This window comes from Sprattus sprattus (genome assembly GCF_963457725.1).
Source record: "Sprattus sprattus genome assembly, chromosome: 11".
Classification (NCBI taxonomy): domain Eukaryota; kingdom Metazoa; phylum Chordata; class Actinopteri; order Clupeiformes; family Clupeidae; genus Sprattus; species Sprattus sprattus.
Window position 1 is genome coordinate 19,172,104 of NC_137909.1, and position 16,094 is coordinate 19,188,197.

Consider the following 16,094-nt stretch of genomic DNA (forward strand, 5'->3'; position numbering starts at 1 on the left):
GGCTTTGGTATCACTCAAGTAAGTATGATGTTGTATCATGGTTACGTACCTAGTTCTGAAGTCAACAGAGGCTTTATTACTCTGTTATGTTATGTTACTCTGACTTTGTGTGGGAAGCTTTCTAACGTACCTTGCGCTGTAAAAATGTTGACCACCATGAACAAGAAAAAGTGGGGTAAAAAAAACATCTGCCCATATAAACTTACAAATATTTAACCTTTGATAGCTTAGAAAATATCCTAATCCTCTAAACTGTCAGATTCTGCACAACCACTACCATGAAGACATGTTTATGGAGGGGTCATTCTGTAAGAATAATTGATCAGGGTGCTGGTCCTCCTTGTCTCCTCCTTTCACCCATCAGAACATACACACTGAGGGGACAGCTGCCACAACACTACACCAGGAGATCAGTTAAGGGCTGAAGAAAAAGACAAAGGAGACGAGTACAGTTAGAGTCGTGTTTATTTACAGCACAATCCTGACTGATTGAGGGCTCAGGGGAGGGGGGTAAGCAAGGGGTCAAGGTTAGGGGTAGGTTGGGGTTAGAGGGGGGGGGGGGGGGGGGGGGGGGGGTGATGAAATGTTTCCAGGTACAGCTCGTCAGGTTCCATATATTTCACTACACAGTTCTTTATTTAGTTATTTCACTTCATTTTTGTTTTTTTTAAGCTTATTTTTTTTATTTTTATTGTATTTTTTAATTTTGTACAGAATCCATTTTGGCTGTAATGTTGAGAAACACCAACAGAGCCTTTGCCCCCTGGTGGAGGGAAGAGGAGGCAGCAGGAAAGAGTAGGGAAGGGTAGGGGGAGATGAGTATAAAATAAAACTCTACAGTACTAAGTGGCAAAAAAAAAATCATATTACAAACGGGATAAACCAAGAGCAATCTTTCGTTAAAAAAAGTCTTTTTTTTTTTTTTATCGCAACCATCTCATCATCATTGTGTACTTGTTTTTGAAGTTCCATCTTTGCCGTGTGTTTGTGTATGTTTGCTTGGTAACATCCATGGGGGGCTGGGGGATGCGGATGTGGGGTGTGTGGGGCCCATGTCCATGGTTACAGGCTGAACAGCCATGTTGCTAGAGGAGGGTGGTGTGACAGGAAGCTGGGGTGGGTCATGTCACTTTGAGCGAGTCAATGTCAACACCACATCTGGAGTGGGAGTGGGGTGCAACGTTACTGCAACATTATGCTGGGGGTTGGAGGGTAGGTCCAACCCAACAGAAATCAAACAAACAAGTTGAATAGAAACAGCCACAGGTTGCCAAGTCACCACTGTCCTGATTTCCATCTAGAATTATCTTCTTTATTCTTTGTGCCAACGTCCATGTTGAAGGGTTCTGGGTTTGTGTGCATGTGTATGTGTGTGTATGCGTGTAGGGTTGGTTGGGGTGGGTGCTGTCGCTATGGCCCTTTGAAATGTAGTTCAGAGGAATGACTGACGCGCTGTACATGACATGCAAGGCCTGAGACCTGACAGAGAGGCTCATAAATGCTGGAAACAAGAAAAGAAATGGGAAGGGAAAAAAAGCCAGAAACCTAGACATCCCAAAGCCAGCAAACTGTGTTCTGTCTCTTTCGCTCGCATGCGCTCGCTCACTCACACACACACACACACACACTCTGAAACACACACTGACACACACAGTCACACACACACACACACACACACACACACACACCTTCAAATTCCAGTTTATTCTCAAAAGAATTCAACGGACTTGTTGTAGTAACGGTGACACCCCAAAACACATCTTAACACACGAGAAAACAAAACCAAAAAGTGCCAATCTGACCGTGTCCAGAAGGAAACAGGGCGCACTGATTTATTTTAATTTTACAATCCTTAAATGTTACCCTCCCCAGCCCTCAAGGGCAAAACAACAGAACTACTTCTCTTATGGATAGTCACACACAAAAGATCAACACATTCACACAAACCAAAACAAACCAAACTCTCTCCCCCCTCCCCCTTTCTCTCTCACTCACTCTCTCAATCTCTCTAACAAACACAGGTTGGGCAAAAGCATGGTTGGACGAGAGCCGTTAGCCTAAACGAAAATCGAACACAAAACAAAATCCCAAAAAACACTGGACATCTTGTTCTGCACTAAATATGGGAAGAGGAGCGTGGGGCTGATTCTGTCGTCAGATTTATACATCAGAGCCTAGCACCACACACACACACCACTTGCACACACATTTATCTCTCACAAACACACCCCTAGTGTACACATCTCTCTCACACACACACCAGTCGCATACACAACCTCCCCTCTCTCTCACACACACACACCACTTGCATACACATCTATCACACACAGACACACACACACACACACACACACACACACACACACACACACCCATACACTTGTCCAAAACCTTAAAATGTTCAAGCCACGATACCGCCATAAATCTCAGCCTCCATGCCCGTAGCTAAAAGCAACAATGAAATTAGTTTCTATACAAATTTCAAACACCATTCACACAAACACACACACACACACACACACACACACACACACACACACACACACACACACACACAGCTCCCCCACCCCAAAACATGATAACCTTAATACGTGTGTACATCTATTTACAAAAAAGTGTGAATACACACTATTTCTTTTTTTGTTTTTTGTTTTGTTTTCAATAATGCATCATTTTCTTTATATGGCAAGAATAAAATCTTTCTCTTTTTCTTTCTAAATAAAATACATGTATCTGTAACGACAAGAGAAGAGAGAGAAAAGTAATTAGAGAGAGAGAGAGAGAGAGAGAGAGAGAGCGAGAGAGAAAGGAAATGGTAAACGTGTGTGTTGGCCTTAATGCTTGTGCTGGTCCCAGTGATGGGCGGGGTCATCATGATCGTCCTTGCAGACAGCGGCGGTCCTGTTTGCATTTTCTGCTGTGCAGTGATTAAAAAAATACTAATAATCACGTCACCATCATTTTTTTTTTTTTTAAATGTCCGTTCAGTCTTTAAATGATGCGGATTTTGAACGACTCAAAAAACAAAACAAAAAACACACACACAAAAAAAACAACAACAACAAATGCCAACAACAAGAAAAAAAATATCCAAAATGAATAAGAAAAAAAGAATTATTATAATATCATCATGTGAGCTGGAGGCGATTCAGTCTTCGGTCGCACAAACCATCCAGTCCAGAAGGGAGGACAAGCCTCTTTCACTTCAGCAGAACCAACTAGTGGGGGATGGGTAAGGGTTGGGGGAGAAAGAGAGAGATATATATAGAGAGAGAAAGGGAGATAGAGGGGGGGAAAGAAAGTGATGGAAACCAAACTGAAAAGTAAAGAGAGATGGCAAGAGGTAGAGTGCCACTTAACAGAATGGGGGGTGGAGGCCAAAGAGAAAGAAAGAGAGCGAGAGAGAAAGAGAGAGAATGAAATGTGCCAAGAAAGAGGGTGCTGAAAGACAGAGAGAGAAACGTAAAAAGGGGGGAGAGGAGTAAAAAACAGAGTTTGCTTGGCAGTGGAGATCCGACGAGAGCTGCTGCGTTTTTCCTTATCGCTTTTTTTTTCTCCTCCACCTCCTGCGTTTGGTTTGTCGTTCTTTTCATTCTCCTGGTCCTGGTGCGTCGGAGGAAAAGAAACCACAGCAGAATGGCAGGAAGAAAGTGATGGAGGAGACGTCCTCGTCTTCCCTCCCCTACAACCCCATGCGTTTGAGATATTTGGGGAGGGGGGGAGGGGCAGAAAACTGCTCCCTCTCTCTCTTCTTTCTCTCTCTCTCGGAGTGTGTGAAGGGTGGGTCAGTGGGGACGGGGCATTGGGGACGTCCGGTTTTGGGGGTGGTGGTGGTGGCTCGGCTGCCTCCCTTCGCGCTGTCTCACCCGTGACGCATCATACCTCCAGGAAGCGGGTACTGGTGCCCTTGGTGTGAAACGGCTCCGACCACATGCGCCTCAGGTCACCCTTTTTTTTGGGGAACAAAATGACAAAAACCAACACTGTTAACATCTGACTTGACAGGACTGTTAATGCTAGCTAATCAACTTCATGGCAGTCTGTCAAGCCTATTCTGGACAAGCACAGCGAGAAAGGAATGCTAACTAACAATTTTAAAACCAATGATATGGCAAAGTTGAAATTCCTTAAGAGGTGTTGAGCCTTGTCCAGCCTGTTCTTATTCATTGTAGCCATGACAGGCTTGTGTAATTATTCTGTAATTTATGGCTGAGCCAACACCTGCATCCCTGTGCTCAGAGTTCAGAGTAGTGTTTCAAAACTCCTGTCGTGACCTATATACCTTGTGTTTGTCCAGCCATGTGAAGCACACCTTAAGGCACACAAACACTTCACTTTTTTTTTATTTGAATTTGGCTGTATAATAGGGCATTACAGCTGATTTGAATTGAGGAGAGGCTGCAAGGTTGATTTAATTGGGGTACACACGAGGAGTCATATTTAACACAGGCACACACAATGTCTCACACACACACACACACACACACACACACACACACACACACACACACACACAGCACAATTACAAACACAGACAGACACACACACACACCTTCAGGTAGGCCATGGTCAGCAGAGGCAGCAGTGTGAAGGGCACCAGGTAGAGGAGGGCCGGTTGGGCCGCACGGTGGATACGGGACGCCACGGTGGCTGTCAGCAACCCTGCACAGAGAGAGAGAGAGAGAAAGAAAGAAAGAAAGAAAGGAGGGAGAGAGTGAGAGAGGGAACAAAAAGCTATTAGGCCTACATTCATGGTGATGTCTAGACACACATCCACACAAAACACCCCCCTGACATACAAACATAACTATACACATACACCTGGGTTGGCTGGTCACAGAACAAGGTCACACATCCTACCCTGCCCTACCTCTACAAGGGGCTGACACTTTTTCCAAAAGATAAGTTCGATCGAGTTCAATCAAACACACAAATCGCTTGAATTACTCCGACAGCAACCCACATTGGGCACAGAGGCATAGACATGAGTTGTAGAATTTCCAGGGTTTTGGAAAGTAGCTAATTCTACGGTGTTCACTCTGCAGCATTAACAATTTCGCCAGTAGTAAACGCCACCATGTGCACAATGCAATGTTAGCGACTGTAAGATAGATAAGCTACATTTGGAATGTGGACAGACCTGTTGTGAATAATAGGTTATTATTTGCTACACTGTATGGTCGTCATTAACTATTTATTGATGCAGAGGAAATGTATTTCAAAACAGAAAACGTTACACCCCATAATGCGAGGTTATTCATGACGCAAAGCAACATGGCTGGATCAGAAGTGACTTGCGGTAGGAACAGGTCATTATAGTTCAAATGTTTGTTTTTTCCCCCTTACATTTGGTCGATTGCTTGAATTTCGAATGAAACATAGTGACAAACCCTAACCTCCACCCATCCCTCCTCCTAATCCCCACCCTTCCCCTCCCCTTCTCCGTACCGATAAAGTATCCGATGAGTGTGCAGTGGAAGTAGGAGACGCGCTGCATGCGGCCGGGCGACGGCCCTGCGGGCCCCGTGCCTCCGGCCTCGCTGCTAGCCTGCTTCTTGTAGTTGTCGTAGCGCAACACGAAGCAGAGCAGCAGGCCTGGCATGACGATGTCGCCGATGCCAAGCATGGAGAAGTGGCTGCCTGTGGAGCTGGGGAAGACCAGCTTGCCGGGCAGCGAGAGGCGTGGCACGTCGCGGCCCACGCCAGGGCCCAGGTGCAGCTTGCGCGAGAGCACGTCCAGTGGGTTGTCGGCTGGCTGGGTGGCCACCTTCACCATCACGTTGCTGTTGAAGATATACGCCGAGAAGAAGACCTGCGGGTGAAGCGGGTTGGGGCGTTGGCACAGAGGGGAGAGACAGAGAGTTAACTAAAGTTCAATAAAACTAAATGAATCAATAAAAAGCACTTTTCATATACATTATCAAAGGGAAATATTTCAAATAAGCCATTACTAAAAGAAAACATTAAAAATTAAAAAGTAGAAAAGACAACCTGTGTGTTTGGGGAGTGAAGATGGGAGGATAATAATTTCCTTCCACTTCAAAGAAATGTAATATTTTAATTTGGGAAACATCTAGATAGGGGGTGTTTTAAAAAACATTTTGAAAGTAATATCCTGGGTAAAGCTGAATACATTGACATGGAAGGGGGAGTTACAAAAAACGAAAAACATCTAAGCAATGATGATGATCTAAGCAATGAGGAGACTACACTTGAAACAGATTTACTGAGTTGTGCTTTCAAAACAAGGAGTGCATTCGGGGCTTCTGCTTCGTCAGTTCCGCTTCTTGACCTTATTGGCATGCGTAGGCGCACGCACAAACACACACGCTTACGCTTTTACTTCCTCTCCTGTGTACCCTGTGTATGTGCTGCACTTAGATCTCCTTGACACATGTTATGACTGGGAGGAGCTGCCCAAGACTCAGATAACGATAGTCTTTTACGCTACTGTACTGTGGGCCGACACAAAAGAGGCACTCCGCCCTACGTCAACACAGTCATTTAGTTTCGGGGTGTGGTGTTGCAGCTGCTGCTCACCACAGAACACACTCACAGAACAATCTCACAGACGAGAAAGCTGTTGTGACTGAAAATGTATCCCCCCCCCCACAACAAACACACACACACACACACACACACACACACACCAAAAGCAATCCATCAAAAACATGCAAGCAAAAATTTGATTGATCAACTATAAAAGCAGAGAATTAGCCAAGAGGCTGATTTAAGGAATAATATTTTACCCAGACTGGATGGAGTTAGACGTATGAGTTTTAAAAATCATAAATAAATGTCACACCATTTTAGAAATGTAAAAAGTGTTAGATCTATTTGCAGGCTAACAAACGTGCATTTACAAACCACTTGCCATTTGTGAACATCCCTGCAACTATTTGTAGATTTTCCTGATGCGGTCTGATTCACAAATTTTGCAGATGTCTGTTATGGTGCAGTAGTCCACATAACTGAACTTTGCACAGATGTTACACATTAAATCATGCCCTTAAATGTACATACATACCATTGGCTGAAATTAGTAAAAAGTAAAGTCTCAAAAATCCACAAAAAATGCAGGTATGTTCACAAATGTCAAGCAGTTTGAAATAAATAACAGCGTTTACATTTGTGAATCATGTGAAACTTCTGAATTTGAATCTACATTTGAAACTATTCTAACTCTATATGAATGTGGCTTTGGATTACAGAGATGAGTATGAAAGGGGGCGTGAATATGGCCCGACTCATCCCAAAGGTCGTCCTTGACCAAGATGAAGGCCATCTCCAGACCCGACTCCCCCTCACACAACCTCTGGGGCTGTCGAGTCCCCTCCCCAGGATCATCAGTTAATGATCAGACCCCCGGTCAAGTGGCCTCCCCAGACAAGTGCAGGACCATCTAGCTGAGTCAGAGGATGCCACTTTACTCAGGTACTAAAGTATAAATCTCCAGAATCTACACCCCCAGTGGATTGTGGGTAACTGTGGCCATTAACGTGCCCATTATGATCTGTGGAATAATATTTTAACAGCCATTTGTTTTTTTATTTGTTTGTGCAGGTGTACACGCCCTCATCCTAACGGCTCCTCAAGGCACATTATCCGGCCCCCGCACACCTCCACCTAACCTACAGCCGTTTCCCCGGCAACCCTGGGTTTGGAAAAAGGCATGCAGTCCCCGTCAAGCGTGAGGTCAAGCTAAAGCCCAATCACCTCCTCCCTCACATCAGCAGGAACACCAGGAAGCCCCGGAGGGTTCAGTCTACTGCCCAGCTACAGATGGGATCTCCACAAACTCTTCTGACAAAACCAGTCGCCCTCAACTGCTAACTGAAAAATCTGGAGAAACCGAAAAATTCTGAGAATCGCAAATTCTGAATCTCTTAGCACTACACACACACACACCAGTGTAAAGACAGAATGTCTGGAAAATAGTACATAAATACATAATTAATTCGTATTGCTCTAAAACCATATTTATGCAGCTTTAAATGAGACATATATCTATATACACATGTTTGCTGATTGGTATTCTAAGGTCCCTTTTCCCATTGTCTGCACAGGCTGAAGGCTACAGCAGGTAAACTACGTGGTGATGTTGGGGGACTAAAGGCAGAGCAGAGGGGGGCTCCTTTTGATGTTTACTGTCATGGAAGCTGAACACCCATGACATGACAGTAAAGTTGTGTCCTGAAAAAGTACTGCGAAGAATAAGTCCTTCAGCTGACTGTGTGTGATGGTGTGATGAACCTTGTGTGGAGGGCCGTGATTGGACGATGGTCGACGCCCATGTTGCTTGCTTACCCAGAACACATCGTAGATGAGCAGGCCAGACAGGAGCAGGCACGACACCTTGAGACTGGGCAGCCGCACGAAGGCAATCATGGCCACACACAGACCCATGGCCAAGGCTGCAGGGGTAGACACACACACACACACACACAAAATCCCATTAGAAAACACAATACACTCTGCACTCGTTTGGAGACAAGACACTTTCTAATTACACAGATTAAAACCTTACAATTAGCCATATGCACACACACACACACAAACTCTCTCACTGTCTTTCCAATCTGCAGACATGACAAAAACAAGACGGGAATATCCTGGGATGTAGGGGAAAGACACACACACACACACACACACACACACAGGGTGACGCACCATCCATTAGAAGCCAGTGTCCCGTCAGCACCCAAATGAGCACCAGCATCACTGAGAGGGAGAAGGAGAGCAGCTCAGCCAGAGTAAAACGGCCGCAGCAGCCAAATGAAATCCTGAGAAGAGAGAACACACACACATTAATAGAACACAACTAACAACGCTTCTGCCTGCCTAATTTAATGTTGTTTTGACCCACAAGTCAACTCTCTCCTCCATGTTACACATGTACTTCTCCTCAAGTGTGTGAAGCACGCTACTGACACATACATATCAGTCACTGCCTGACAGGTTCAATTAAATAAAGATAAAATGTTCCTTCCTTTTTTTACACCAGACGAGAAGTGAAAGCAGCCATAAAAGTGGTTTCTATTCCCTCCCCCAAAAATCATAAGCACATTTTGATCGTTCTGTGACATCTTATATTTTTGAAGACGTCCCACCCAGTCTTTGCCTTTACCCTTAAGTGAAGGGATAGCACTCTAGAGGGGACTCAACCACTATAGTCACAACAAAGTCAGATACCATCAAAACAGCACTCACACACAAAATGCCTACAAACACACACACCAAAAATGTATACCTAGAGTAAAAAATAAAAGGGCCTGAATCAATTCTATAATTAAATTCGGCACAGGTAGGTATTCACTGAACACAGAGCCTTTAGGCAAGAAGATAATGTTGCATGCTACAGTGCATAATAACATTAACGTAGGAACCTTATGTAATAACCACATATGAAGGCCCCAGTACATGCAAGGGGAATGAGCTTCTTCCTCCACGGTTGATGTCTGCCGACACGATTACACGGCCCAGTGGCCAATGCTGACAAAGCACACAGAGTACATCCACAAAGTTAGACCTCTGGTGCAAATGGACTTTGATAGAGGAGCTTGTTAAAGGGTAGATATTACTCCTCATTGCATTGAGGAGGAGCCTTCATGTTTAGGTTGTTTCCCTGGCCGCCTAAAGAGTGAGCAGCGGAGAGTGGACGGGATCGCCTCCGCTAGGACACTCAGATGCCACATCGAATCTCCTTTCCTGGGCATGACCGCTTCCCCACCCACCCTTCTCATGGTTTCACAGTTTTGAATGGCCATAAATAGGCAGCGTTTCCTACCTGCACTACCATGTCTAAATCACTGCACCGAAGAGCTGTACTTAAGACTTAGGTGTGTCTGAATGGCATTAATGATAAACACTGCCTGTCAAATGTGTCATCCTTCAGCTAAGACATGGATTTCCAGATAAACGGCAGCTGAGGATGAGGGAAAAAGCTTTTCTGGGCCATCTCTGTGAGTGAAACTGGAGTGGACTCTGTTGAGGAGGTTGGAAGAGAAATACCCCTGACTTGAGGCCCAAAGCCCTATTGAAGGGCGCGAGAATCCTCCTGAGCATGCATGCATACAACACACTCACACACCCACATCTGAAGCTAGGCAATAACAACTTTACAATAGGTACCCATGAGGCACACACACTTACTTGTTTGTTGGAGAGCAGGGTTTGGTTAGGTACTGGCACATTGGCAAAAGGAGGAATGCAAATGCAATGGTGGCTAAGACTGTGAAAGAGAGGCAAGAGGAAGGATACTGTCAGCAACAAACACAATATCAAGGCACACCTATACACCCACCCACACAGACAGAGTACTCTCACACACACACACGATTCGTTTTTTTACCTGGTAAATTATCAATAATTTTTCAGTTAAAAACCTGCCAATCAAAATATCAGATAATAATACAGAATCAAAACATTAAGCACATTAAAACATTTGTGTTTTAACCAAAGCAAATAAATCATGTCTTATTGTTATTATCTTATTTTATTGATTAGCGCAGTCACACAATCCGACAACTTCCTACTCCCAATAGACAGCATGGGGGATTTCAACCAATCATGTATTCAATAGCTAATAGCTAATGAAATCTATTTCTATTCCAATTAGGAGGGTGTAAATCTATTGGAAACATCAGCACCTCTATGGGGCTCGTTTCATAGCCTATAATGTGACAGTAGAACCCAGCCCCCTTAAGGAGGGTCAGTAGCCTACAGGCTTATTCAACTCACTGGGGGCGCCAAGTTATGCCGCTCGATGAAGCACAGCTGAGTGAGTTTTGGTTAGGCTGGCCTTACCCTGCACTTCTCAAGAGGCAAATTGTGGGTGAAAAGTGGAGGAAAACGGCGTGTCAGAATGCCTGAATATTTCATGCGTCCCTGAATCGTGTGTTCATTCGTTCGTTCGTTCGTTTCTGGGAACGCGGCGCGGCGACTCATCCGTCACGCAGGGTCCACGCTGTCCCTGCTGGGCGGCAGCGAGTCAGAACAAGTCCACTTCGCTGTTCTCTTTGTGCACGCTCATGGGGGGAAAAAAACCTAATAAACAAAAGGGGCGAAGAGGGCTTGTGTGTGGAGTGCTGTGCCTGCTTACACAGAGATAAAGGAACCGTTCACCTAAAGAAGCCTTCAATGGAAGTTTCAGACCCAAGAAAAATACATCAACCCTTTTTACAAAGACGTTGCAGCATTCATACTCGAAGCAGTGAATGTTTCATTAGTTCTGCTGCAGAGTATTTGTTCACAAGTGGAGCGTGTTTCTTTCCTAGAGAAAAGAGCGAGTGGCATCTAAATGAAACGGCTTTAGAGGGAGCACCAGTCATTACCAAGGCCTCAGTGCAACTCCCCTAAAGGGGTTTGTCCTTCACATCCAGAGACTACAGCTGAGACTAGGTGAGCAGGCAAGGCAGCACATTGCCGGAGACTTTCAATGAGACCACTTCATCAAAAAAATTAAATAAAAAAGGTTCAGTAGCACTGGCCTCACCCGAGGCCAGCACTGACTTTAAGCCAGCGGTAGGAGTCCTTTCCCTGAGTTGTTCACGGAGCCGTTTGATGCTGCCAGCAGAGGGCACACGGGGCGGTAGCGGCGCTGTTCTAGGAACAGGAGAGTGTGCTGCCCACACCAAACCCCATCACAGCCAAGTAAACATCGGGCCTGATCCCTCATCAGCAGAACTAAGAGCACAGGCTTTGTCTTTATTAGATGATTACGGTTGAGACGAGGGCCCCCTCCCCCCCCTCTCGAATTCCATGTTATTAGGGCTGATCAGGGAGATCATGACCTCCATAAGAGAGTGGATCGTCCGGGCACAAGGGAAGACCTGACGCAACACACAGTGCCTACGTTTGTTTCAAGTGGTTGTGGATCAGTCGGTTCTTTTTGGTGGGAAGGAATCAAAGGGTGTGGGCAGGGCAGGCTGGTGGTGGTGGTGGTTTGTGTGTGTTGAGTAGTGTGCAGAAAGGGGTGTGGATCTTTTGCGCCTTCAGCCATAGGCACCAGTAGTAGCATAGCGTTCAGTGTATAACAGTGCATGATGCCATGCTGTGCCATTCTGCGTTTCTTGAGTGGTAGTGTGTGGTTGGCCTGGTGTGGGTGTCTGTTGACAGGGTTGTGGTATATCTCTTGTGCGGAACGTGGTTGTAACCGTGGGTGTTGTCTGCGGAGATGTATGTGGTGTGGTTTGACGTACCTGCAGTGCAGATGGTGAAGACCACCTGGACAGAGTCGAAGAAGAAGAACATGACGAGCAGAGAGACAGACGCCCCGATGGGCAGGAACAGTGCCTGTGTGGAGTCTATGGTCTGAATACCTGTGAGGATTGGCATGCACACAAACACAGACACACAGACAGACACACACACACACACACACACACACACACACACAGAGACACACACACAGAGACACACACACACACACACACACACACACACAGAGACAGACACGCACAAAGAGACACACACACAAAGCAAGAGAGAAAAAGAGAAATAGAAATAAATAACAAATGGCCAAAGAGGACTGCTCTTGAGGGGTCTCTTCCTGTCTATGCTCCAACAGTCTCACTGACAGACCTGACATAAGGCAACCGCAAAGGCTGAAGTTACTCCCATAAAGAGGGACAATATCACCTGGATCGGATTCCACTGACCAATTACACTTCACCGAATTGGTTCCTCAGGCAACGGTGTGTAAACAGAGTTCTCTTGTCAGAATGGTGTGAGTGAAAGCCACATGGCTTCTTTCGCTGGCTCGTTGCTATGGATTATGAGGCCATCCCATGCCGGTTCCAGACCCACAGAGGCATTCTCTGACTTAATCAAGAAGCTTCTGAGGCTCTGTGTGTGTGTGTGTGTGTGTGTGTGTGTGTGTGTGCTGAAACCCCAGACCCACAGAGGCCTACTCAGTCCCACTTGGTCCTGGGACAGGTGTGCCTCAGGCCATGTGTCTGCCTGTACGTCTGTGTGTGTGTGTGTGTGTGTGTGTGTGTGTGTGTGTGCGTGTGTGTGTGTGTGTGTGTGTGTGTGTGTGTGTGTGTGTGTGTGTCCTGAGAGAGCGAGAGAGAAACGGATAGAGCCGGCCACCGTCTCCTCAATGGTGTGAGTGCTGACAGGTCTTCCGGTCTAGACTGCAGCCGTTGTCTACTATCTAATCACATTACTCCTATCTGTCCCACACAGTGGCAAATCTCCTCTCTCTCTCCTTCTCTCTCTTTCTCTCACACACTCACACTCACACTACACACACACACACTCACACTACACTCACACTACACACACAGTACACACACTACACACACTACAAACACTACACACACACACACACACACACACGTCTGGACTGCACAGCAATTTATTAACTGCCACTTGTCTGAAGTTTTGATGTTTTTAAATGGAGGTTTCTCCTAATTTGTTTTGACAGTTCTGACTACAAAAAATTTAAAAAAATGTCCACCCATATAAAATCAGGCTCAACCTGACTCATCATCAAAAAAGACAAACTGCGGTGAAAGAAGTGGCTGGTCTTCATAATTTAACAGTCCAAATGTCGGTTGGACACTAGAGTGGCTTTTACTATCCCTAAAAGATCATATCCCAAGTCTTGGAATAAACAACAACAACCAAAAAAATTCCCCACGCTAGACAAAAAAAAAAAACCCTGGTTGCTACAGTCACTACAAGAGCACACAGCTACACAGTCCAGTTCCTCAATCAATGTGACCATCGTAGTCAAAAATAAGTAATCTAGTGTAGTAAAAAAAAAAAAACTTGTGACTGCTATCCAGTCTACACTATTATTTACTGTTTAAGAGAAAGATACATCAACATGGCAAGTCACAAGCTAGCATCCTGACAAACCTATATTTTAACATAAATATATATATATATATATATAAACTACACTTTTGTCCCAAGTGCTGACTGCAGATCTGATGGGAATCTGGAAGATCCACATCACATCTGGACAAGTTCAGCTTTTCGAGTTAGATGCTATGTGAGGGGCTTTGCGTTTGTGTGTGTATGTGCGCGTGCTTGTGTGGGTGCAGGCGCGAGTGCACGTGTGTGTGTGTTGACACACACACGAAGACACGCACTGTTATTGGAATTACTGTTGCTGAAGGAGGTTGTCGTGGGATTCCCATCTTTGTCCTTCTCCTGGTTCTCAGTGTCCATATTTAATGATCTAGAGAGAGAGAGAAAGAGAGGGAAAGAGAGAGAGCGAGAGAGGGCAGTGATAGAGGAAGAACAAAGGAAGGAGAGATTAAAGACAGAAGAGGGGAAACGGTGTTAAAAGGAGAATGACCTTCTTTCATTTAAAAAACAACCCTTAAGTCTTAACCCAAACTCTGTTTAACTAAACCAGGCCGTGTACGTGGGGGGGGGGGGGGGGGGGGGGGGGCTGTGGAAGAACACTCACCTGAAGCTGCCATACACGATGAGGAGGATGGAGATGAGGAAGGTGGATACCTGACTGGAGTCCACAAGGGAGTACGCCCTGTAAACAAACACACACACACACACGAGAGGGGATACAAAAAAGAAACGTGATTAAACACTAAACTTCATTTGTAAGTGATGAAAACAAAAACAACAGCTTTATCCTTAATAAACACAACTGGCAATATGCGAATAATAGCAACATAAGAAAAGACACTGATGAAACACCATACCACCATCACTCAAATAACAAGAATAATACACGGCAGTTCTGGTCGGTTGGAATTACCGTAAAAAGTAATGCAAAACCTCTCTTTTTGTCATTTAAAAGCTTTTATTCTCAAGTCTCTCGTGGATCCTTCTTACTACTACATTTCCAGTATTAAGTCAGAAGAACACGTTCAGGAGCACCTGGGCTACTATGAGAAGGCAAACCATCAGACAAACCATCAGAGCTGACAAGCCTCTCAGAGATGGAAACAAAACAAAGACATGCTAATGAAAGAATCCTCACATTACTATTTTGAGCGCAGCCCTACCACACCCTGCAACAAAGATCCAACACTAGAAAAGAGACCCAAGCCAAGCCAAGCCAAGCCGTTAGGGTGAAGCCTTTTTAAAATGTCTCCAAATATATAACAGAAATTTACCAGAGGTCCCACTGACTAATCAGATCCATTAGCGAAGGCACCAGGACAGTCTCTCTAGGACTGCAAGATGGCCAGGAGGACTGCTGACAGCTCCTGCCCATTTAAAAAGGTCCAGTCGACAATTCTAATCCAATACACCTTTTGTCAAAAATCAACGCATTTCTACAGGAGCACAGAAGGGAGAGGTGTTAATTTGACTAGTTGCCGGGTTGGGACACCGAAACTAAGCAGACCTCGGATAGAACTGAGATACGATCAAGCCGACAATCACCTTGCCCATGAGGATCCAGGTCGAATTGTTGTTCTTCGTGCAAGTAATCACAAGAGGAGTTTACCAGAATAGACTGAAAAGCACCCACACCTCTTAATCTTATTTCCTGACACCAGGAATCTCCCTTCTGTAACAGGGTGTAAGAGTTCAACACATACACACAAGTCCACTTCAGGTAGCTGTTTGGCTGTGTGTGTGTGTGTGTGTGTGTGTGTGTGTGTGTGTGTGTGTGTGTGTGTGTGTGTGTGTGTGTGTGTGTTATGCCAGTTTATTCTGGTAACCACTACCTGTGGTTATTACCATGAAGAACAATCTCCCCTGGTCAAATTCCTCAGGCTAATAACACTACAGAGAATCTTGGAAAAAGAGAAGGCAGGATAAAACAGATGCCCACCTTCCAGAGGGCTCACCTCAGACCACATCTGACAGCAACATGGCTGCCTCCCAAGCTTCACCTATTGTCATTCCCAACCCTTTTCCGCTGACATTTGTGTGTGAGTGTTTATGTATGTCAGTATGTATATGTGTATCTATGTCGGTATGTGTGTGTGCGTGTGTGTGTGTGTGTGTGTGTGACTGATGAAGGAAACAAATTCTGTGAGACCCGTGTATGAAGAGAGACAACCAGTCAGCCAAGGCGTTGCTGACTTAACGTTTCCGTTGAGAGGAACCCGAATCTAAGCTGACAGCGACACATAAAAAGCAAGCCATCATCAGTACACATCTTT

General features: G+C 45.2%; 1 protein-coding gene across 1 annotated transcript in view; it reads right to left on the reverse strand.

Annotated features, from left to right (window-relative positions):
* Positions 1-623: 623 nt before the first annotated feature.
* Positions 624-16,094, reverse strand: part of sppl3 (signal peptide peptidase 3) — a 31,523-nt gene continuing 16,052 nt past the window's right edge. The window contains exons 2-10 of the mRNA XM_080848085.1: positions 14,426-14,503; positions 14,118-14,191; positions 12,201-12,320; positions 10,153-10,231; positions 8,671-8,783; positions 8,308-8,414; positions 5,449-5,812; positions 4,553-4,662; positions 624-3,948 (exon numbers count right to left, since the gene is read on the reverse strand). Coding sequence (XP_080704211.1) covers positions 3,877-3,948; positions 4,553-4,662; positions 5,449-5,812; positions 8,308-8,414; positions 8,671-8,783; positions 10,153-10,231; positions 12,201-12,320; positions 14,118-14,191; positions 14,426-14,503 — 1,117 coding nt within the window. The 3' untranslated portion in view covers positions 624-3,876. The remainder of the gene's footprint in view (positions 3,949-4,552; positions 4,663-5,448; positions 5,813-8,307; positions 8,415-8,670; positions 8,784-10,152; positions 10,232-12,200; positions 12,321-14,117; positions 14,192-14,425; positions 14,504-16,094) is intronic.